This window comes from Arachis ipaensis, chromosome B7 (assembly GCF_059453495.1).
Source record: "Arachis ipaensis isolate K30076 ecotype BB chromosome B7, ASM5945349v1, whole genome shotgun sequence".
In the NCBI taxonomy this organism is placed as follows: Eukaryota; Viridiplantae; Streptophyta; class Magnoliopsida; order Fabales; family Fabaceae; genus Arachis; species Arachis ipaensis.
In genome coordinates, this window is record NC_142442.1 from 14,701,483 (window position 1) to 14,725,372 (window position 23,890).

The 23,890-nt window shown below is 34.9% G+C and overlaps 3 protein-coding genes across 8 annotated transcripts; 2 read left to right on the plus strand and 1 right to left on the minus strand.

Annotated features, from left to right (window-relative positions):
- Window positions 1–3,082: 3,082 nt before the first annotated feature.
- RAD4 (DNA repair protein Rad4 family) lies at window positions 3,083–10,790 on the minus strand. Of its 2 annotated transcripts, XM_016310449.3 has the most exons (14): window positions 10,499–10,790; window positions 9,604–9,636; window positions 9,410–9,495; window positions 8,950–9,243; window positions 8,771–8,863; window positions 8,496–8,588; window positions 8,290–8,391; window positions 7,965–8,014; window positions 6,999–7,748; window positions 5,537–5,780; window positions 5,264–5,458; window positions 4,991–5,143; window positions 4,100–4,309; window positions 3,083–3,703 (listed from the first exon to the last, which is right to left on the minus strand). In XM_016310449.3, exons 1-14 carry the CDS (start codon window positions 10,539–10,541, stop codon window positions 3,293–3,295), a joined length of 2,757 nt encoding a protein of 918 aa, XP_016165935.1. In that variant the 5' UTR covers window positions 10,542–10,790; the 3' UTR covers window positions 3,083–3,292. The 2 variants fall into 2 exon arrangements, with proteins under 2 accessions (XP_016165935.1, XP_020963015.1); XM_021107356.2 differs by lacking the exon at window positions 10,499–10,790 and having other exon boundaries at window positions 9,604–9,721.
- Window positions 10,772–14,361, plus strand: LOC107608738 (tRNA(His) guanylyltransferase 1). Of its 5 annotated transcripts, none has more exons than XM_016310450.3 (3): window positions 10,772–11,019; window positions 11,883–13,510; window positions 13,656–14,361. In XM_016310450.3, exon 2 carries the CDS (start codon window positions 11,942–11,944, stop codon window positions 13,508–13,510), a length of 1,569 nt encoding a protein of 522 aa, XP_016165936.1. In that variant the 5' UTR covers window positions 10,772–11,019; window positions 11,883–11,941; the 3' UTR covers window positions 13,656–14,361. The 5 variants fall into 5 exon arrangements, with proteins under 5 accessions (XP_016165936.1, XP_016165941.1, XP_016165938.1 ...); XM_016310455.3 differs by having other exon boundaries at window positions 10,777–11,019; window positions 11,953–13,510; XM_016310452.3 differs by having other exon boundaries at window positions 10,792–11,019; window positions 11,878–13,510.
- A 2,467-nt stretch (window positions 14,362–16,828) lies between these two features.
- LOC107608739 (THO complex subunit 4D) lies at window positions 16,829–21,695 on the plus strand. The gene is made up of 7 exons (XM_016310456.3): window positions 16,829–17,216; window positions 17,549–17,803; window positions 18,652–18,795; window positions 18,886–18,954; window positions 20,277–20,467; window positions 20,701–20,751; window positions 21,257–21,695. The coding sequence occupies exons 2-7, from the start codon at window positions 17,606–17,608 to the stop codon at window positions 21,432–21,434; spliced, it is 831 nt and encodes a 276-aa protein (XP_016165942.1). The 5' UTR covers window positions 16,829–17,216; window positions 17,549–17,605; the 3' UTR covers window positions 21,435–21,695.
- Window positions 21,696–23,890: the final 2,195 nt, after the last annotated feature.

Sequence of the window (23,890 nt, forward strand, 5' to 3'; positions counted from 1 at the left end):
TTGTGTTGGTGGAAATTAAGATATTTATGTGGTGTCTAAGGAGTTTTGTCACAATTGGAATCAAATTGAATTCATCAAATGAAAAGGGTAAATGTATTTGGGATTCAATAGAAAGAAGTGATTTGTGTTTTACTACATTTTAATTTTCATATCAGGTTATGATACCTATTTCATTATACACGATTACATGATTTGTCATTTTAGAAAATATGATATAGTCATAAACTCAATTCTAATTCTAAAATCTTAATTGAATGTCTTTAGATAAATAGAATAAGGAATAAATCAGAGTACATAATTGACAGTCATTACCACATATATAGAACTATAGATGCATTAAATTATGACTATCAAATTCTAAACGTGACAAATTACTTGGGTTTTTGTTGTTTAAGGCTATTTTGATTTGGTTTGATAAAATTTACTTTTGAAAAATGATAACATCTATAGTTCTATATTTGATAAATTAAATTAAAAATAATTTTTAATAAGTACAAACAACAATAAGTGTATTTAATAAAATAGTTTTTAAAATTTTAAAATATTATAATAGATATTAATCTAAAAGTTAAATTTAGATAATATATGAGATTATATTAAACTTTTTAATTTTGATAAGTATAAGTTATTTTTAAAAAATTTTATCTTAAATACTTTTAAAAATACTCATATCTTTTAAAAATTACAAGTATAAACATATATTTTTTTTTATTTATCCAATACAAAATGAAGAACTTGTGCTTAAAAAAAGTAGAAATACCTTTTCAAAATGCTTTAACATATCAACTCTACTATCTTGGATGTGACAGTTTCACTTTCTTTCATTTGATGCTGAGTGTACCTATTTTCCCAATGTAATTTCTTTCATCAACTGATATATTCTGTAATTAATCTTGTCCTGTATTGTTCTAGCAGCTAAGCTATGGAATGTGTTCAATCAAGCAGAATTTTAGGAATAGATAATTCCTACATCCTATTGACCTATTATAATTTAATACGTGCATGCTTCCATTTTTCCTGACTTATTATGGTAGTGCCTCACGCAAAATAGCATAAAATTAGGCAAAATTGGCAATAGGAAAACTGAAAATTTGAAGTTTTTGGCCGAACATATTGTGATACTATATAATGTAATAGTATAATACAAATTGCTTCAGTAATTTTTGCTGTTTTTCATTAAAAGTCCATCTGTCCATGTGAAGAGCAGGTAAAAGTCTGACCAATTTTAAGGAGTGAATAAGATAAAAAGAGGAAAAGAGAAAGTTTGTAATGCTTACAATTATTATTGTCGTTGTTGTTGGTATTATGTCATCATGCATGTGGAATCAGAGAAAAATTGAATTAATTTCTTGGAGTCCCTACATTATATTTGGAACGTTTGGCAAAAATAGTGATGGTTTTGATGACATGAAATGGTAGGTTCCATTTATTTGGAGAAAAGCAGTACCACAAATTGGCAATAATTTTGACTTACTTTTTTGTATAATTAAATGTGCTTGTATTGATGTTTATGTATTAGAAGAGAAGAAGTTATATGGATAAATAAAACTGAAAGCACTTTCCACATGCAACTTTTACTGAAAATATGATGTCATCTATTTGGCATTATTACTCAATTTCAATTCATTTTTCAGCTGTTTTTATAATAATCTATGATAACATACATAACTACCAACTACTATTGGTATATCAACTATCTCTCTTCTATAATCATCAAGGCTTAGTTCAAATACTTGATATTTGTTTTTATTGAGAAAGATTTTGGATTTGAATTTCTGATTAAATGTGAGATTCTATTTATTTATTCCTCAGGACATATGTAACCTGTTATTTATTTAGACAGAAGTTAAATTCACATGAGGTTTTATTATGAATTGACAAAATAGTTCATATTTGAACAATATTAGTATGGGTAATGCTACACGTATATTTTGTAGCCAAATTTAATTAAGTTGACACAAGTCTAATTAAAAAAAAAAAAATATGCATGCATACGTCGCTGCTTCTCTTTCTTTACATTTTTTTAGCACAAAAATGTTTTGTTGAAAAACACATTTACTGATATAACACAAATTTTTACACATGATACAAAAATTATTGTATAGAATAAAAGTTTTATCAATACAGTATAAAAAATTTTAACCATAATACAAATTTTTGTTACTAATATATTTTTATGATTAAGTCAATTGTGAATTTTAAAAAATTTATGGGTGTCAATATTCTAAGCATGTGATTCTTTAAAATTGTGTGTTGTACACAAAAAATTTGTGTTGTGAATCAAAATTGTTGTGCTATAATTTTCTAAACCTATATAAAAAAAGAAGAAAATGAAAAAGACGTCGACGATGATGCAGAAGGAGGATGGAAAAAAAAGTGAAGAAATCAAACAAGAGAAGAAGATGTTGAAGAGTAAGAAGACAACAATGACGACGTCGTTATTGAAGAAGTGTGTACAAGAAGTGAAGTTGAAAACGAATAAACAATGATGATGTTGAAAAAGAAAGGAAAAAAAAAAGAAAATAAAGAAGAAGACTATGATGAAGACTACGCTAAAAAATGAAACGCGCGTAGAAGAAGGCCATGATGTTGAATAAAAAAAAAAAGCGCGCAGAAAAGAAGATGATGGAGAAAATGATGATGACGACTATCTCACTTGGCTGGGATTTGGTAAGTGAAATTACTTCGCTTTGTAGCTTTATTATGTTTCATATAATACGGGGCGGCATCTTTGTGTATGCTAATGGCTGTAGGCTGTGGCCACCCCAATATTTTCAATATTTTTGGGAACATTTTCATTTTTTCAAAACAAAATCCTAAAAGAATTTGGACCACACCCCCCTCTAATTTTTTCTGAAAATGGATCCTCTTCACTGGAGAAGATCCTACACTAAACATTATCCAATTTTTTTTTTTCACTGGAGAAGATCCCTTCCAATTTTTCCTCCACTTTGTTTGGTTCTGATTTTATTCCTTCTTGAAATTTGTGATACTTAGTGCGGTATTAAACAGATTTATAGTTAAGCAATTCAATTGGGCTCCATCTTTTTGTGGGGGCCTTATTTGGTCCCCTCTTAAAAGATTAGTTGACAAACATGTCTTCTATATTCTGTGAAATTGCATTCACAAACTGAAGTATGTTTAAGATGTACATATCTGGAAAAGTGAGTCCCGAAAATACAAGGTTTTAACTGCTTTCAAGTTTCATCAAAACTCTGCATCCAGACAAAACGTGTTTTATACATTTTCTTTGTTGGGGGTGGGTGTTTTACATGAGTGTTTCGCATAGATGCTACAATTCTTCTACTTGGACTGAAAATCCACATTGGCATCGTTTTGTTAATAGAGAGGCTCCCTCATCAAAGCTCTCATACTCTTTCAAAAACACATGCTCATGTGCTTTACCAGGAGTACTTACCAAAGCCTCGAGATCGAGACCGCTATCATTCTTGCTTGTGGTTACTTGCTGGTTTTTGGGAGTCTGATTCTTGTCATAACTATCACTCACTGTGGCATTTGATTCCTTATCATTCACATGTTGGACTTCAGTCAAAATCTCTGATGACAAACCATTATTATATCGATTTTTCAACCTTTGGCGCGTTACGATAGATGAAAGCAGCTGGTACCACCGACGAAGAGCCTCAGCTTCATCTCTTCTCTTCTCTTCTGCCTGCCGTCTTTGTTCTTCCTCGGCAAATGCCTGGGAAATGGAGAAAATCAAGGAAGAGGTAAATGCAGAGAACTATAAAAGCAGGATGCAAAATTAACAATTTAACATCCTGGAGTCAAGGATAAAAACCAAATTTTAGAGGGGTGAAGATGAAATTGAGTGCTTTATTGTAACTAAAGAGGCTAAGGGATTTCTATTATTATTATTAATATTATTTTTTTGAAGGCTAAGAGATTTCTACTTTTCTATTTTATATAGCATACGCAATTTTCATGAACTGCTTGCTAGCCACAGTAATCATTTGATTCATAAGATTTAAAGAACTAAAGAGGCATTTACTTAGTTGATAATGTGACAAACTTTTCACATGTCAAAATTCAGTTTATCTGCAGCAATATTATTTCTTTAGCAAAAAAAAAAGAATACCTCTAACAGTACATCCTTGAACTCGGCACACACCACAATACCATCAAAGACAGGGTATGAACGCCCGTTTTTAAATTCAAAACCAACCATAGCAGGAGCATAATCAATTTCTAGCTTCTTTGCAATTGAAAACGCCCTTGGAAATCTCAGGTGCACGGTCCCTGGTGGAAGACATTTCTCAGACCAAACATCTACCTGACCACGTTCGTTCTAATTCAAAACAGGAAATGTAACAATCAATAATAAAAGAATTCATGCAATCACATAAAACAAGATGTACATATGTGCATATTCCAGCTAGCAGATATTTATGATTATAATCTTATAAATGCAGTGCAGTAAGCCAGTAAGTACATAGGGGCAACTAGCTTAATTTACTCATAGCTACGTAAGTCTCTATTCAACCATACAAAAAAAAATACATCTTCAGCCGTGCTCCACATACACCAGATGGGGCCTCAAAGCACTGTTTTATTAAACTGACTGGTGAGGTTTTGGCTTGCCAAACTCCCTTTATTGGAACTTGGAAGATGGTTTTGGCTTTCCTTTCTTCTTTCTTTTTATTTTATTTATTTTCAACCTCATTATCTACAAAATACAGTAATTTAGAACAAGACGGTCTTCATCAGGGCAGTACACTGAATCTGTTCGAATATGTAGTTGCTATGGAAAATAAGCCTGGCTAGACCCAAATCAGAAAATGTCAAACTATTATATTGTATATCGAGTGTTGATCCACGGAGCAAAATGCATGGAACATACTTCTACATAAGAAATCTTGAAGGGATAAACCGTTTAAGACGTTAGCAAGGAATTTCTAATTTTCTACCATCAAATTATCTTCATACCTATACTTTTTCCGAGTATTTTGCAGAAAGTAACAGAAAATACCTTAGGTACTATCCCATTCATAGCATGAGGCAAATTTAATGGTTCCAACTGCCAGCTCCCATAAAGTTTAATATTTTCCTTAGAATCAGTGCACTCATAGTCATCAGCTTCAAAATCTTGTAAGTTCTGGGTCTTCACGGAAGGTTTAAGCTCCTGAATGGATTTTTACATTTTTTAAAATTTTGGATAAAGAATCAAACAGATGTAAATCAAAAGGGAAAAAATACAAGGAAATCAGGGGAACAACACTAAAAAGTGTTTGCAAGATGAGACCTTCACAGGCAGTTCATTGGCTTTAACTTGCAGTCCTTCCCTGAGCCATCTCTCTTTCGTCTTAACAGTTTGCACACAAGTCCGAGGGTAAACATGGAAACCTCCACATAAGCCCAGAATTGGACCCTTTGGGTGAAGTACTTGATACTTTGTAAGCCATCTTTCTATGGCATAAAGTGGATGAGCTTTGTAGGCCTGCAATGGGAAAGAGAGCCTTAAATTATATATATATACAATATAATTCTTCATGTTTTAAGGGTCACTTCGAAATACCTGCTGGTTAGTTGGAAGAGGCTCAGTTAATGCCCTAGTTTCCAACTCAATATCCTCAAGAGAGCTCCGTGTAGGTACGAAAGAGTCACTCATGTTGGATTGTGTAGAAGTGATGTGGTTTGTTCTTGAAGGAACCACACCTCCAGTTGCCCCCGATTCCAGGTCCCTCAGCGGTGCCAATACTGAATCCCACCACATTGAATTAACTCGTTCCGATGCTATCTTATACCATTTCATGCAATACCTAATACAACAAAATGAACAAGCATCTTCAGGAAATGAGACATAACCCTTATGAATCACCAGTCAACTAATTGAAGCTACTAATCAGCATTAAAATTTAAGAGTTGAGTGGAGGTAAGAATGCATATAAGCTACCTTCTGAAAAATACAGCTATGTCTGACAGGAAATGAAATATTTATTAGGCAACTCTACTATGTCACAATTCAATTTTTTGGGATTCAAGAAAAAAATCGGACAAAGATTAGCTTCATGGAAAGGTAAACTACTTAATCATGCTGGTAGAGTATGGTTAAGTCTGTTCTTTCCTCTTTACCCATCTATTCTATGCAAGCCATGTGGTTGCCACAATCTATTTGTAATTCCATTGATGCTTGCTTGCGAAATTTTATTTGGAGTGGCAAGAGCAATGATAAAGGTTTCAATCTCGTAAACTGGGATAATATTACTCTTCCAAGGGAGTACGGCGGGTTGGGAACTACGGATACAAGACTAAGAAACATAGGACTTTTGGGAAAGTTAGTCTGGAATTGTTTTACACAAACTGATAAACCATGGGTTACAGTGCTGTGTGATAAGTATGTCAAACAGGGATCATTCTTGCAAGCTACTAATACTATTCCTATTAACGGGTCTTATTTTGGAAGAGTATAATCAACGCAGTAAACTTCCTCAGAGAGGATTTTCGGTTTAAGTTGGTAATGGGTCTCAATCTTTATGGTATAATGACTGGCTTAGTATACGTCCAATATGCTCTATGGTATCATTTGTAAACATCTTGGACACACATCTAGCGTATCTAATTGTTGTGTAGTGACAGCTATTTTTCCTTTCCTGTTAATAAGTAATTCAGTAATAATCATGAAGGTTTTGCCATAACTTATAAATATTTCATTAATTTTTCTCTCACAAGGGTAAGAATGACTGAAAATATATACTAGTGTACCAGTATATCAATTAATATAATTAAGCCTGCTATGCTTTTTCACTTCAAAACTTGTCATGCTGCCTATTTTGCATCCAGCATGAACTCAATGGATTTTTGTGCCAGTATTGCTCATCAGATCAGAGAAACAAATAATCTATCCTACGATCAAGAGTAATCTCCCAAAACAAATAAAATGAAAGCTTGAGCAGTAAAGCATCCGATGAACACAGCTGTTGGGAATTTGAGTTTAAATAAAGCTTCAAAATGAACACAAATGAAGGGGAAACTCTAACCTGCGGGTCACATCTTTGGCCCCCTGCCCAGCAAAGGCAACAACATATCTCAAAGATGTTTTGCATGCAGCTGCCATAGCTTCAACCTTGTCCTCCCCATCAATAATAGAATTCACGACATCAACATGCACCCATTTTCCTGTCAAATTCTCTTCGCTGCAATATACTTCTGCCCAATACAGAGGTGATCCTACTTTTTTTGATCCTAGTGCGGTGGAAATTACTTGAGGGGGCGTTGAAGATTCTCCACTTATATCTCTCTTCATTTTTTTTGATGGAGAAGAAACATTTGCTGCATCATCATTTGTATCCGACTCCAATTTACTATTCAAGGATCCAACTGCTGTAGCAGAAAGAGCCATTTGCAACTGCATCTCAAATTCAAGATCCCCTTTTCTCTTTGATCTACAAGATTGTTCAGAAAGACACGGTTTGGAGTTCTTATCTTGTGTCTCAGAAGTTTGTGACTTGGACACACTATCATTCAAGTTTTCAGCAGTGGGAGGATTGTTAGACTCAGACACTTGGCTTTTTGCACGACCTTTTTTACTTCTCCGTGAATTCCCACAAGAGCTTTCACAGACTTTTTCTTTCTCATTGGTTAATGATTTTCGTGTTGAATTAAAATCCAATTTTTTCTTAGACACCATTGGTGTTGAAGTATTAAATATCCCCTTACTGGATCTACCTGCATCTGATCCCATGGATTGATTTGGTTTGAGAGATGCAACATCCAAAATGGATACAAACCTAAAATATAGCATCAAAAAGAAATTTAACTTAACTTCACATAAATGCTTACCAGAAGAAATTAAATTCTTCCAATCTTATCTCAATAATTAATATTATAAGAAAGAGAAAGGAAATAGTACGAAAGGAAAAAAGATGAGTGGATTTCTGTTTTTAGAATACTTTTGGATTGAAGAAAAGAAGATGAAAAGAGAGGAAAACATAATGTTGCAATACCTGGTTGTAAAATTCAAAGCTCTAAACAGTGCAACTGATAAAGCTGCAATCTGCAATTACATAAATATTTTTTAAGAAATTCATGTTAATTTTGTTAGAGGATTATATTGCATGAACTCTACAGATGATACAACCAATCTGATCTGAAGAAACTTTATTTTATTTAGCATAGCATGTGTTATACACCTCCCTAATCATATTAATATTATGATGATCGATGCAACCCTTATTGAAGTATAAACTAAATATCTAGTCAAATATATATATAGTCACTAGTCAGGAAGTAAATATTGAAACAACAAGGCTCTAGTAAAAGAAGGTCCACCTCTTCAGGACTACCCTCACGTGATTCTAAAGCTGATGACAAAGCAAAGTGTAGTGATGCTTCTGCATTTGTATAGTTTCGAACATGAAAGTTATCATGGAACTGCAAACATTACACACTAGGAATCAAAAAGGATAGAATGCGTGGTACAAACTAAGCACTAAATGCAACAAAACAAAGCATATAATAGCTGAATCAAAGCATACCCATGAAATTAAAGGATGTAGAGCTCTTGATGTGAGTTTTGTGACATTTGACAACTGGAGCAAGTGTGCTGGGAGTAGAGAAAGCAAAGAAGCCTGCCATTATCAAGAAGTGCTCAATTTCACAAGCAATTTAATTATCATAAAATAATAGATATTAGGGAGGCAAGATATGAAAACACAATTAAGTTATTTATAATATCCAGTTTTTTTATACTTAAAAATGTTACTAAGAATTTTTATTCATTAAAAAGATTAAAAGGTTATCAAGGATTAACCTGAATAAGAGGATCATCACAAGCACTATCTATTAACCTTCCACGAGCAAGTAAACAAAGCAAATGAACCTTGTGTACAAGTTCAGCCAAGTCCTGAAGAATTTACTAAATTTTTAGCAAGTGGCTGAAAGTTATACTATTAAAGCCAACTATGCTACTGGTAAAAGATAGTAATTAACCTTATCCTTGGCAGAAGCACGACGAACTTGTTTCTTCACAGCTGGATCCGGAGTCACATCAAATTCAATAGTCACAGGACTATCATCCACGGGAATGGTACCCTCTTCCCAGTCTGAGTCATCTAGTTCGCCCTTGTCGTTCAAGTATCCTTGGTCTATACTTTCGTTATTACATTTCTCCTCTGCAGAAGTACTTCCTATGGGATTTCTATGATTATGTCCAACCTCTGAAGTCTTCGGTTGGAGAATTTGTTCCAATATGTGAGTTCCATTTTGTTCCGTCTCAGACTCCAGCTATAAGAAGATCAAACGAAGAACATGAAACACTTTAGAATTTTCCAACATCACTATAAAACGTCAAACACTGACAATAAAGTTATTCCACTTCCATGTTACTAAGCAACAAAACAACTGCAGTTAAACTTATGAATAAGTAATGATAACAAATTAACAAACCAACCATCATCTTTCTCCTCCTGCCACCAACTTTATTAGCACGCTGTAAAAGTTTCCCCACTGCCTCCCTTGATATTTCCGCCAAAGTTCCTGAAATCCAGTGTAAACGTTGGCGAATCATGAGTAACATGATTTGGCTCAGTAATTGAAATGATATTATAGAATCATTATCACTAAGTGATTGAAACTTGCTCTGACCTTCTGAATCTTGTTGTGATCTTGGTTCATTTTCTGCAATTTCAAAAGCAAATGCCCGTAAATAATGTGTGAACATTAGAATAATTTGGATCAGCAATATGCACTGGGTTTTGTACATGCTTCAACTGAAAAGAACAGGAGAAAAAAAAGAGGGAAAAGAGAGAGAAGGGGGGGGGGGGAGGAGGAATTTGACCTCCTGTTATGTTTTCGTTTCAATTTCACTAAGAAAGTGATTCCTGACTCAAGGAAAACTTAAACTTAAGGAAAACAAATACTAATGCTCCCATGTTATGGATTTATAGTTTCATTTCAACAGAGGAAGACAAAATTTGAATTTCATTTCTGTCAAAAAATCCGTGCGAAAGAAACTGCATACATCCATCCACCCCAAAAGCAGAAGAACACTAGGTAAATAATCCTTAACAAACTAGAAATTTAAAAATTGAAATTCAAATTAATTATTTGAGACACTGTTATGCTTCTTACATGCTGCAAGCTGCTAATTCCATGGTGAATAAAAGTTTAATACAGGGAGACACCCATGAAAGAAAGTGTATATATATATATATATAAGAAATATTGAAGCACAAGATGGATATAACAATGTACACCTGAAGAAAAAAAGGAATGGATATGCAGTTTTCTGGAGGAATAATAAATTAGTTATTGGCCTAACTAATTAGTTATCGGCGCAAACCAATCTTGGACGTGGATAGAATTGAATAACCATTTTCACAAGCAAGTGATGAAAACAAGTACATTTTCAATGTCATGAGATGCAATGGAACTAAAAATGACATTTGGATGATGACGTTGCATCTTCCATGTGATTTCTGAGGAACACTGAAAAGGAACATAAAAGCATAGATAGATAGAGAAGGATAAAGTTAGCTACCTGAGACTGAGGATTGCCCCTTCCGCTGGCTTCTTCGTCGCATTGTTCGTTTCGTTCTTCACTCTGCAGAGAAAGAGGGAGACGAGGGTTAAGAAGTGAACCTCCTCGCGCTCAAAGCTGTTGCTTGTGTAGGAAACCGCGCTTGTGCTACGCTGCGTGCGTCTACACCACTACCTTCCAATGCACACGCAACAAATTAAATGACCGAAAACACCCTCAAGGCCTCAATGGAAGTAAAATGGCACAAAAGCCCCTGAGAGCCATTAAAATTTCAAAATGACCGCGGTTGGCTTGTGTGCATATTGTGGAGAAAGGACAGCGCCAGTCCGCCGCTGAGAACTGAGAGTTTAGGCTCTGTCGGTGAAACCCTAAACCCCAGCCGCCGCAGGCAGCCGTTCGTTGGTGGTGGTTGGTTTTCGGGTTCCGTTCGTGTGCGTCGCCAGTTAGTCGTCGGTCGCTCCTCCTTCTCCTTCGTCGTAGGTATCCCTCTGCTCTGCCGTGCTCGCCGAAGATTCTGGTAGGTGAGTCCTCTCCTCTTTGCTGCGTTGCTGTGTTCTTGTTATGGTGTTAATAATTGTTCTTTTTGCTGTGTTATTGATTAATTGTTAATAAATTTATATTACACAATAATCTGTATTTTTTTTGTTAATAATCTTGCTGTGTTGTTCTTGGTGTTGTATTTAAACTGCTGCTGGTGTTGTGGTTATTAACAATTTAGACATAAGTGTCATGTTATTTACATGGTTTTGATTTTTATGCTTGTGCTTGTGCATTTTTAGTCTTGTTTCAAAGACGTATGTATGGAAGAATACTATATGTATATGCTGCATATTTATGCTTAGGTGCTGACTCTACATAGCTCTCTTCTTGAAGTTCTGCTCTTTATTTATGATTTATGTATTAGAATTGCTGAATTCTTGAACTCATACTTTATATTTTATGTATCATTTTATTATAATTTGGTTACTCCGGTTGAACCATGGTTGAACCACTAAATCAGTAAACAAGTAGTTAGAATGGTTCGATGACAGTTCGATTTTCAGAACTTTTGGGTATAACAATCATTTTCTTTTGGGGGAAAAAATTGTTTAGGCTTCTAGTGATTTTGATAATCACTTTTCTGTTAATATAATCACCCAATCATTTATTTTTATTCCTCTTTTACACAATACATTTAACCTGCGAAATGTAAATAATTGAGGAAATGTTCAATTTGTTCTTGAATTTGTGATTTATTTGTTTTTTTAATAATTTTGATATAGTATTAAGATGTGATGCTTTTATAATGAAGAGTACGATTTTATAGTATTAAAATATGATTTTTTATAAATGAAGAGTACAATTTCATATAGAAAATAACTAACTCAAAATGCCTCTAGTGTAGTTTGTACAGGAAAAACATTCTTCGTAGCATGATCTGATTAATAATTTTTGAACAACATAATGGCAAACAGCAAGTATGAGTATGTCAAGAATTTTGAACTGGAGGATGAGGTTATGTTTCCCAACTTCATCCTTGTTCGAATCAATGGCCGTAACTTCACCAAGTTTTCTCAACTCCACCAGCTTCACAAGCCTTATGATGAAAATGCCTTGAACTTGATGAACTCTTGTGCTGTTTCCGTGCTTGAAGAGTATGCAGATATTGTACTTGCTTATGGGTTCAGTGATGAGTACACTTTTGTTTTCAAGAAGACCTCCAAGTTTTATGATAGACGAGCCAGCAAAGTGCTATCCATCATCACTTCTTTTTTCTCATCTGTGTTTGTGACAAAATGGAGTGACTTCTTCCCACAAAAGGAACTGCAGTATTCTCCTTCCTTCCATGGGCATGTTACAAGTTGTGCTTCGGTAGATGTCCTCCAAGCATATCTATTGTGGAGGCAAAATATCTGTCATGCAAATAATCAATATGATCAATGCTTTTGGCGCCTTGTCAAACGTGGCATGGATTTTAGGGAAGCACATGATTTACTCAAGGGTGCTGAGAAATGTAACCTAAACAATCTTCTATTTGATGAGTTCAATGTCAACTACAATACACTGGAGCCCATATTCCGACAAGGGTCATGTGTCTTAAAGGCTGTGGTTGATGATATTGTGAAGTACACAGATAATGGGGTTCCCATTAAAAGACAAAGGAGAAAGATTATTACAGTGCATTCAAAGAAGATAGCAGGTAGAAAATTTTGGAATGAGCAAACTGTTCTTTTGAAAGAGCTTGGTTGTTTTGTGGAGGATATTGACAATGTGAAACCAGAGTATGTGAAGTCCTTTGAGTTTGATAGCAAGTTGATGCCGTTGACATGGATTGTAATTAGAATAGATGGTTGCCACTTCCACAGATTTTCTGAGCTACATGAATTTGTGAAGCCAAATGATGAGAGAGCCCTTAATTTGATGAATTCTTGTGCTATGACTGTGTTAGAAGAGTTTCCTCACGATATAGTCTTCGCCTATGGGGTTAGCGATGAGTATAGCTTTATTCTTAAGAAAACCACTGAACTTTTTCAAAGAAGAGCTAGTAAAATCGTCTCTACTATTCTGTCATTCTTCACGTCAACTTATGTGATGAGATGGAAAGATTTCTTCTCGCAGAGTGAGTTGAAGTACCCTCCTTCCTTTGATGGACGAGCAGTGTGTTATCCATCTACAGAGATTCTAAAAGACTATCTTTCATGGAGACAAGTGGATTGCCACATCAACAATCAGTACAACTCATGTTTCTGGAAGCTTGTTGATTCCGGGAAACGGAAAAGGGAAGCCCAGCAAAACTTGAAGGGTGCTCAGTTGCAAAAGAAAATTGAGGAACTAGCTATTGATTACAATAATTTACCAGCCATGTTCCGACAAGGATCCTCAGTTTTTTGGGACAAGATGGACAATGCTCTCACTCATCAGCAGAATGGAAAGTCTTCGGAAAGTTGTGGAAGGGTCATTGTAGAACATTGCAATATCATTAGATCAGGATTTTGGTTGGAACACCCAAGAATACTTGAAGAGAAGCAATAGGTATAATGTTCACTCGGAAAATTAAATTTGATTACTTGTCTTTGGCTATTTTTTTTGCTATGGCGAATTTAAAGGATGATATATGTGAGACTCTTTTGCAACAAATATAACTATTTTCTTAATCGCACTTTCGATATAAATGCAGGGTTTTCTATCTGCATTTGATTCAGATGCATGGGTTGGATCATTTTATTTTGGTGATTGCCAAGGGACTTCAGGTTTCTTGCTTTCTTCAAATCCGGAATTCACTTCCCATCCCTCAAGATATAGCTGGTTGAGGTCCTACCTTGATCTCACGGTGCTCTGTGTCTTGTGCAAATATGGTATCATCTGAATGTCACCCGAGACAATTTCGAGGTTCAACAGAAGCAGCAGTTGCGCAAACAGTCTCATATGTCAATGGTTGTTTTGATGAAGTTCCCTGGAAAATCATGAAGATGCAAAGGGACAAGGACAGCGGTAGTTCGAATAAGAGGCTAGCGCATGCAAAAACCATGGAGGGAATTTTGGGCAGTGGACCAAAGTTTTGATGGTGAGGGGAAGATATTGGTGTAGAAAATGGTATGTTCTCTGTTTTTCGGGCGTGAGATGATTATTGACTTATTTAAATATTAATTTAGAATTTTCCTATCTGATGTTAGTATCACACTAATTTATGTAACATTGCACTAATATCACATCGTACAATTATTGAAATTTATTATATCCCTATAGATATAGCCATATAGGTAACTATGTTTATTTGTCTTATGAATTATGATATAAAACTAGGTTGTCTTTGTGTTTTACGAGTTACGATTCTAAACTATGTTGTATTTTAATTTTATTACTGCAATATATTTATTTATCACGAATATCTTTTCATGCGGGCTTTGGGTCCCTGCATTAGTTAGGAACCTAGGATATAAAACCAGGTTGTATTTTTGGAAGAGAATTATTTTGTTATTATTATTTTTTTGTTTGGCCAAAGATTGTACACACTACACAGAACAACAACTTAGATATGTTCTCTTCGTTTCTTTCCTTGGGAGTAATAATTTGGAGATTTGTTAACAAATGACATGGGAACATGATGATGATGATGATGATGATGATATTTTTGCGACTTTTCAAAAGCTTTCTTGTTTTTCAACCGTAGAGTAAACGTTTAAATTGGTGCTTGATAGATTTTAGATCAGATGTTTTAGTTTATTTTTATTATTCTTAAAATGATTAAAAATTACTGTCGTCAAACAATCTTTCTTCGTTTTCAATCAAATAAGTCTAAACCAATGTTGTCACTAAAACTGCTTTGCCAATGCAGTTTTTTTTCCAATCTGAAAAATAGAAAATGACTTTAGAATTATGCAAATTTTATCTCGAAACGACGGTTTGGATTAAGTTTTTTAATAAACTAAAGATCATAATTGTATGGATACTCTAGTTCAAAATTCAAAGATTTTATTTAGCCATCTTATTTCCAAAACTAATTTCTGCAGAATTTTAAAACTAGATGACCAACTTCTAAAATTTACCACTAATTTCACGTTGCTAAAAACTATAGTAGGAGACTAAAACTAAAGTAGAGCTTAGCGTCTCTAGAGTATAGGGATGACAATTAACACTGACCTAAGCAGACTCAGCTAACCCTACTTCGAATATGAGAAGTTTTTTAGATAGTTGATTGGATAGGAGTGACTATGAGTATTGGCCGATCTGACTCGGATATATGTTGTTGTAAACAATTTGAGATTATTTTTGTATTTTATTATGAGTTAAAAATAAAAATTACCCACAAAATAATAAATTTAAAAATTCTTATTCAGTTATTTCACATCAAATTTTAAATTTTAAATTTTCTAATTTTAAAATTTAAATTTTTAAAAAATTCAGTTAGTTATTTTAAAAAAATACCCATTTGAAATTCTCCAATACTCTCTTCTTTTTCAACCGGCGGTTACCCCTACCTACTAAAATGACCATCCTAAATTGACAATTAAAATAGAAGAAGATGAATAAACAGAAGAAACTCTTATTCTGGTAAAACATAATTTTAAAGGACTATTCATGACAAAAGTGGTACTGTTGTGAAGCATAGGATTCAAATCATGAAAGAAGCGAATCATGCTTGGGTCTGAAGAAGAGCATGGTAGTATCATCGGTGAGAAGAGACTTGAAGGAATGGAAGAAAGCGAAAGTGCATCGGAGGAGGTGAGGGCGGTGTCGGGAAGAAGGCACACCGGCTGCGACGGAGGTGCTGGACGTCCGAGTTGCTGCGGTGCCGTTAGTTTGACCCACACAATATGCGCGTCCTCCCTTGACAGTGGCCTGTGCGGCAACGGCGCCAGTCGGAACAGTGTCGACGCGATTTCCGATGGTGGCTGGTGACCGTGGCGTTAGTGTACCGACGAGACTCAATGAGAAAGGCATAGAATGCTGATAAACAGTATTGAGAGAGAGAGGTGAGAGAATGAGGTAGTTTATTTGTTTCCAAAATCGACGGTAATCCTAATATTTGATTTTAATTTCAAATTAACTCCATTGTACATATCCTATAAAACATACATTATTTTCTCGTACTTCTCATTTTGAAACACTTAATCATGTTTTCAGTTTAATTTATCTTTGTTATAATTTTTTTAAAGAGAAAAACTATGAATCAATTAGGTTTGAGGCAAAACTTGGGTAATGGAATAGGAAACGAGGCAACATATGAATGATGGGAGTGGATCCTCTCCAATAAAAAAAATTGGATGGTGTGAATTGCGATCTTTTATTTTTTATTATTTCTCTCATATTTAATTTTGGTCTCACTTATAAAATTAAGTGTGAGAGATCACAATTCATTTTTTTAAGTGTTAAAAAAACGGAAGAGAATTCATTTCCTATGAATGACCAAGACAAATTTAAAGAATAAAAAATTTTATTTTTTTAAACATATAGCTTATAAAAAACTATCGAAGTCTAATTTCTAAGAAAATTTTATGTGAATACGTACCTTATCAAACTAAGATACTTTAAGGGACAAAATGTTTTTTTTTAGCTCAAATAAAGGGTTAATTTTTTCAACTAATATGAATTAGTTTTTAAATTTTAAATTTTAAATTTTAAATTCTAAATTCTAACACTAAATTTAAAATTTTCAAAAGATAAAAAATAAAAAAAATAATTTCACAATTGAAAGGAAAAATTAATTAATATTAACAACTTAAAAGTTGTAGTCACAAAAAAAAAAAACAACTTAAAAGTTGTTTACGGCTTTTCCTATATTTTTTTAAAGGCTATTTTGTAATAAAAGAATTATATATTTTGGGAACTAAAATAGCTTATTTGATTGTTATCTTTACCTTCATAACTGAAATTACCAAAAGCTCCGAGGAGGCAAACCTGAAAAAGTATAATGACATAAAAACCATGATAACTATTCAAAATTATTGGAGGAAGAACACCGCCTTTACTCATATATATATAATATTATTCTGCTAAGTAACAAGTGAAACCACACTCCGCACAAATAGAAGGATGAATCTGTTTTCTCTTCTTCGATCATCAAAACTCCCATAATCTTTGCGCCTTCTTATTCTTCTTGCTGTTGAAGCTTCTGCCCCCAAATACTCGCACTCAACTCAAGCCCTCTCTTTCTTTCCTGCCATCACATTTTTCCGTTCGGATTCTAGGGTTTTTTTCCCTTCTGCGTATGCACCCCTCGCTTCGGCTATTTCTCTAGGTAATTCTAATTTCATTTTTGTTTTTTGAACTATGTCCTCTCATCCGCAACACAATTTATGAATTCCCGTAGCGTTTTGATTTTTGGGTATTGCGATATGGTTTGGGATTTGATTAGGCTTTTCAATTTAACGTGTTGGGAGTTTTGAGCTACCTATGAGAGTTTGCGAACTTAGTTAACAATAAATTTGAAGGGTTTTTTCCCCCGTTTCAGGTGATATAGAAAAGTACGAAAAAGAAAACTAGAAACTTTTAAATATATATTTAAAAGCAGCTCGGAGTATGTTATTCACATTAGTCTAATTGAACTAATTCGTTTCTTACTTGTTGCAGGGCTGAATTATTCTCAGTTTCGGAGGAATTTGATTCTTTTGTTAGATTGAAATTGCAATGGCTTCTTCCTTGGATATGTCACTTGATGATAGGATAAAGAGCAGCAGGAGTAACAGAGAAAGAGGTAGAGGACGTGGCAGAGCCCGAGCTCACACTAGCCGTGGGACAGTCAGGAATCCTGGTGTTGGTGGAAGAATAACTGGTGCTGCTCGTAGAGGTCTTAATACCCGGCCGTCATCCTATGCCATTGCCAAGGCAAGCTCAAAAACAGTGGATCCTTATACATGTGCTTGAGATTCTGGAATACTTGGATACCCTAGTATCCTATTCCAGAGAGGAAAATTATAGAAACTCAAAAAAATGCAAGAGGAAAGATACATTAGTATTTGTTCCAAAGAGAAGCTAAAGCTTGATCATTCTGCATCTTCGATGCAATTGTCATAGTTTCTTTAACATTGCAAATAATGTGAACCTAAAGAGTTTTGCTTTTGTGTTTGGGGGCATGGCTACAGATCTCTGATGTATTCAGGAGTTTTTGGTGCTGCCTAGCATACTATATGAAGGAGCTTCATGCATGAATTTTAAAATGGAGCTCTTATGGCTAGCTGCAAAATTTTGTAGCTCTAAAGTTGGGCTAAGTGCTAAACCATGCTAATCCATTTGATTTAAGATCAGATGATTTAAAATGCTCGAGTGCTGGGTGTGTGGACAGATGTTTTATTGGATCCTCTGGCTAAGTTTGGTTCTACAGTGCAAGATTTCTCTTTACTTCCCTCTTTCATGGTATTTTGCAATGAAGCTTCCTCCACTTACATCAGAACTCGAGCTTCAATTGTAGCATGCATATCACAAGTTTATTTGAAATTGGTTGAATTCTTACTCCTGGTTTTCATCATTTACTTAAAAGATTGGTGTTTGAATGTAGTGTGTCTTTCTGTGTATATTATTTTGGCTACATTTACTTTGCCACATGCTTTATACTTCTGTCTTTTAATGTTGATGTTTCTGCTCTCACGACTGCTCTTGAACAATGGTGGTTACCTAAGAAGTTGTGTTTGTTTGCTACTCAAGATTCAAGAATCTCATTTGATTTTGTTTTCCAGTCCATCCGGAGGACCGGGCCTTTTCCTTGGCAGCAAGATTTGTTTGAGGATAGCTTAAGAGCTGCAGGGATACAAGGAGTTGAAGTTGGTACGAAGTTGTACGTTTCAAATTTGGACCATGGAGTAACCAATGAAGACATAAGGGTACAACTTTTGTCATGGCTTCCTTTTTAGTAGTCTCTATTTCCTGCTAATATTTCTTGAAGTTCTCTTCAATCTTAATTTACCATGCAGGAGCTTTTTTCTGAGATTGGAGACTTGAAGCGCTGTGTTGTTCATTATGATAAAACTGGACATCCAAGTGTAAGTATCATACTGCACTTCAACTCGAGCTTGATATTGTTGATTAGCTTTATTTTAGACTTTTAGGACTTTGACGGAATGTCGAAACTCTACCACGTTTTCCTTGTTGAGAGTTAGTGTTACAATGTAACAAATGTTTCTGTAGATGTAGATATTGTATTCTGTCTCCAATATTAATATTAATTTGATTTCACTGGAATTCACCAAGGAACATATCGTTAGATTGTCACTCTGCCTTGACAGGTGGAACTTTCCCACTAGCAATCAGATAATAATTAATAAATTATGGCAGTGTAATGTATATTATTCTTTACTATCATAATCAACAAAATACTTCAACTACTTTGATAGGGTTTCTCAAACATGGATGTTAGGGACACACTGATTATAATTTTATTTCTTTCTTTCCTTTCTTACATACAAGTATTGAGTCTCAAAACTTCTTACTGACCATCTCTTAAAGAAGCCACCACTTTAGGGAGTAAAATAAATGGGTGAATCTTTTGCCCTAGGATTTTCAGAATTGCACTTCTGGTCGATATTGAAAGTCAGGACAATTTTGAATTAGTAATTTTCATTTGGATTCTAATAGGATTCTTTTACTAAATGATTCCAGTGGAAAAGTGGCATGAATTCCCCCATTATGTTTTTAGATGCTTTTACGATGAAGGGGAGGGAAGGGTAAATGAAGTGGCCTTTGGATTTGTATTGTAACGAACCTACTTGACCACTGCTCAGTTTACCCTACTTTCTAATGTTGCCCCATGACACTTGAAAGTTTTGAGATCTGAAACTCTGTCTTCCTTCCAATAGTTTAATGTCTGGACCTGTTCTTTTCTCTCACCTAATAGTAATAGGACTTATTCATCCACCTAATAGAGGAGAATGAAATACACGATGATTATGGACTACAGAAATAGTAGTTTTATTTTATTTTGTTTCATTATAATTGTTTTATAACAGCTTTAGTTATTAGAAACTATGGGGACGAATCTTATCTATGGGGTATGGACATGTTGTACATGATGAGCTATTTTGGTTTGATTACTTTAAATGTTTTTTTTTAAAATGTAAATGATACATTCTTATGGTCTAATAGAGGAACCTGTTTACAGTCATGTTGAGTAAGAAGGGTGATTTTCAATTGGTTTATTGTTGCCTGAATATATGTCTGACATTCCTATGGAATTGCGCTAACTTATGTGAAAAATGTTTGCTTCAAAGATCTGCTGTTTGGCAGTATTGGTTTGTTCATTTTACTTTTGAAAACAAATTTGACATCACTATCTTTTGTTTCTATGATGACTTGAACTGGGTTGCAGGGTTCTGCCGAAGTTGTCTATACAAGAAGAAGTGATGCATTTGCCGCTCTTAAACGATACAATAATGTGCTTCTGGATGGAAAGCCCATGAAGATTGAGATTGTTGGTGCCAATGCAGAATTGCCTATAACTGCTCGTGTAAATGTATCGGGGGTAAATGGGCGAAGGAAGAAAAGGACAGTTGTGATGATGTATGTGATTTCTATGGACTCTGAATATGTTTCTAGATGCATATGTCGTCTAGTTACTCCTTTTTCTTTTCTTTTCTGGTCCCCTCCACGGGTATTCTGGAAACATATGGGAAAATTTTATGGATTTTATTTGTAATTACAATTCTGCAAAGTTGCTTTAAAATAACGCATCGTGTATGTATTGAACAAAACATCTATTATCTTGGATGGTATGCTGATGTTAGGAATTGCAGGTCTCGTGGAGGTCAAACTGGAGGTGGTGCTGGGCTCAGTCGCGCTGCCACGTAAGTTTACATTATTATCATTTAGCTTTAGCATGCTATAGATATGGAAATTGCTTTTTCCTAAGATGCGTCTCGTTATATGTGTGTGCACATGCGCATGCAGGCTTATTCCATCGGATTTTACATTTCATGTTAATATTAATGTAGACCTTGTGTTCATGAAGTGTGCTCAAGCATCTTGTTTTGTTAAATTAGGACACTCTGGTCTCTAATGCTCTATAAGCCTTCATATGAGGGACTTTGGTGGACTAAGAAGCCCTGCTTGATATTGCTTCCTTGACTTCTCTGGTTTCCTACATTTTGTGTTGTCGGAATAAAAGCAACTATTCGATTGAAACTACAACATATTAGAATTGTTAAATTTGCAAGTATCTCCTTAAAAATGGTCCTTGTTATATTATTTTCTCATTGATTGGATAGATGGAATAAAGGCAGCACAATATTTGAGAAGGGATTTAGTTGTGTTAACTTACATTCTAAGACTTGCCATTTGATTAACGTGTAGTCGGGTACAACGTAGTGGGGCAAGGCCAAAGGGTGGAACTTCAAGTGGCCGAGGCCGTGCTCGCGGCCGTGGACGTGGCAGGGTTGGACGCCAAGGGCGTGGGAAAAAGGAGAAGTCAGCTGAGGAACTTGACAAGGAGCTGGAAACCTACCATGCTGAGGCTATGAACATCTCGTAGATGATGACAAAGAACTTGACGTGGCATATGGAGTTCAAATTTGTTTAGTTAGTTAGTTACATTTTTATTTATAGTTATTTCTTCATGATTGATCTTCTCTGACTACGCTTTGTGTTGTTAAGGCTATATCTTGTGTTTTCAATGCATCATTGGACACTCTTGATGAGACGTGTTAGGAATGTGCCAAATTATGTATATTCTACGTTGTAAAGCACTTTGCCTTATCATAATTATGATTTGCTTAGGGTCTACATTTGCTTATGTATCTTGCTCTTTGAAAGATTGTTGCTTCTATATGAGTACAAAATAGAATTCGAAATATTAGCAACGATATCAATTTCTTGTTTCTCATTTTATTACTATATTTTATCTAAAATGAGAACCAAGTTTCCATTTGTTGCTGTCGTCTGTTGATGCTTTGCTTTTTCTACAATTATCTGCTCGAGTCAATGTTGCATATCGAATACTTATCTGCTCAATGCAGTATTGTTTTGGCCAGATCATTAACAAGTAGTGACTTCTTATTGAGAATAGTGTTTCTAGTGTCACACTAATCTGCCTAAGTAAGTGTTGGGGTTTGGGGTTCGATTTTCGCTTTGTGTATGAAACAATCTATTGGCTAGTGGCAGATTTTTAAATGAAGCTCGATTCACGACAGATTAGTCTTTGGTTTGTCGGGAGAGAAAAAAGATAAATAAAAGAAAGTGTTTCCAGTGTGAAACCAATTGGAGGGAGTGAGAAAAAATAAAAATAAAAAAGTATGTAAAGGGTAAGTATTGTTTTGGTCCCTAACTTTGAGGGTTAGAATCGAAATCGTTCCCAACGTAATTTCTGATTTAGAATCATACTTAACGTTTTTTTTTTGTATTAAAATTGTCCTTTTAATTTTTTTGGACAAAAATACTCTCACCATTACCAGCACAATTACCTCCACCAACACCAACACCACCAGCACCAACACCACCACCACCACCACCATCACCAAGAACACCAAACAACAGCAACAACACCAAATTACACCAAACCAAGAAGTAGAAACAGAAAGCAAGACCACCACCACCACCAACGCCAACACCAACACCAACACCAACACCAACACAGAACATCAAACAATAGCAACCACCAAACCAAGAAGCAGAAACAGAAAGCAAAAAAACAGAAGCAGAAAGCGATGTAGAGGCAGAGGCGGCGAGGCGACGAGGTTGCGAGGCGGCGGCAGTGGCTCGCGTCTCCTTTTTCCCTTGCGATCCCCAATGGCGACGGCTACGACGACGGCTCCAAACTTCGCCGCCGCCGCCGTCCCCCCCACCCCGAACCCACGCCCTTTCATTTTCTTCTTCTTCTTCTCCAGCTTCTTCCACTTCCCCTCCTCCCTCTCTTCGCCGTCGGCGCCGTCCCCCCTCCCCCACTTCCCTTCCCCCTCCCCCTTCCCCCCTTCCCTCCCCTCCCCCTTTTCTTCCCCCCCTCCCCCCAAACGCGTTTTCTTTTATTTTTTTTTTAAATTTTATATTTTTTTTATTAAAGTAGAGGTAGTTTAGAAATAAATTAAAAAATTTTATTAGAAAGGACAATTTTAAAATGAAATGCAACATTAAGGATGATTTTAAGTCAAAAATTACATTAGGGATGATTTCGATTCTAACCCTCAACGTTAGGGACCAAAACAGTACTTATCCCTTATGTAAATAGGGGTTGTAAAAGATTGAGAAGTTTAGTCATGATCTTATTTCAGCAAAATCCGATCAACTCCAATTGGTATAATGTGCATGTTCCTTGGTTTATACATTCAAAATACTAATTCATGTGGCTAGAAGCATGCATTTTAATTTGGCCAATGATTTTTGAACATTGGTGTCTACTCTTAGTGTATTTGGATAGTGATTAAAAATGTATAGTCCATGATGCAAATTACCCTAAAAAGTTTATTCATAGTACTCGTTATCTTTTATTCCTTAGCTAAAAACAACCTTAATGTTAGATGTTAAATTCACTAACCTAATGAGGATTGTGGTTTGACGGATAATTATTTAATTATGTTGATACAATATTACAATTGATAAGAGATGCATGGTTGAGAGGAGGCTAAGAAGCACCATGTCTTTTTTATGCAAGAAAAATGAACATTAATGTTACAACTTATAATGGGGGATTTTTTTACTGATATAAAATGAAAAAAAAAAGTTTTATTACTACAATGGTGGATAAATTTTGTATTTTCTTTTTTGAAATTTGGAGAAGTTCGGCCAAACACTACATACAGGGAGGGACCGATCCACCTTTGAGTTTACGGGATAAGTGCTCCCACTAATATTTTTAAAATGTACAAGAAAATATCTATTTTTGTATATATGTCATATGTGCTCTCATGGTAAAATTGTGTTTGGTCCCATATAAAAATAAATTTATCTTATAAAATTTTTTGTCAAAAAATTATTTTATTTAATAAATTTAACTAT

What these genes read in the sequence shown, in the direction of transcription:
- RAD4 (XM_021107356.2), bottom strand. Translation starts at nt 9,721, where the DNA reads ATGTACAAAACCCAGTGCATATTGCTGATCCAAATTATTCTAATGTTC. An exon ending in GCCAAAGATGTGACCCGCAG is followed by an intron (nt 5,781 to 6,998) that starts GTTAGAGTTTCC and finishes TTGTTGTATTAG; the next exon opens with GTATTGCATGAAATGGTATA. An exon ending in CCAATGAACTGCCTGTGAAG is followed by an intron (nt 5,144 to 5,263) that starts GTCTCATCTTGC and finishes AAATCCATTCAG; the next exon opens with GAGCTTAAACCTTCCGTGAA.
- LOC107608738 (XM_016310450.3), top strand. Translation starts at nt 11,942, where the DNA reads ATGGCAAACAGCAAGTATGAGTATGTCAAGAATTTTGAACTGGAGGAT.
- LOC107608739 (XM_016310456.3), top strand. Translation starts at nt 17,606, where the DNA reads ATGGCTTCTTCCTTGGATATGTCACTTGATGATAGGATAAAGAGCAGC. An exon ending in CATCCTATGCCATTGCCAAG is followed by an intron (nt 17,804 to 18,651) that starts GCAAGCTCAAAA and finishes TTTGTTTTCCAG; the next exon opens with TCCATCCGGAGGACCGGGCC. An exon ending in GGGCTCAGTCGCGCTGCCAC is followed by an intron (nt 20,752 to 21,256) that starts GTAAGTTTACAT and finishes ATTAACGTGTAG; the next exon opens with TCGGGTACAACGTAGTGGGG.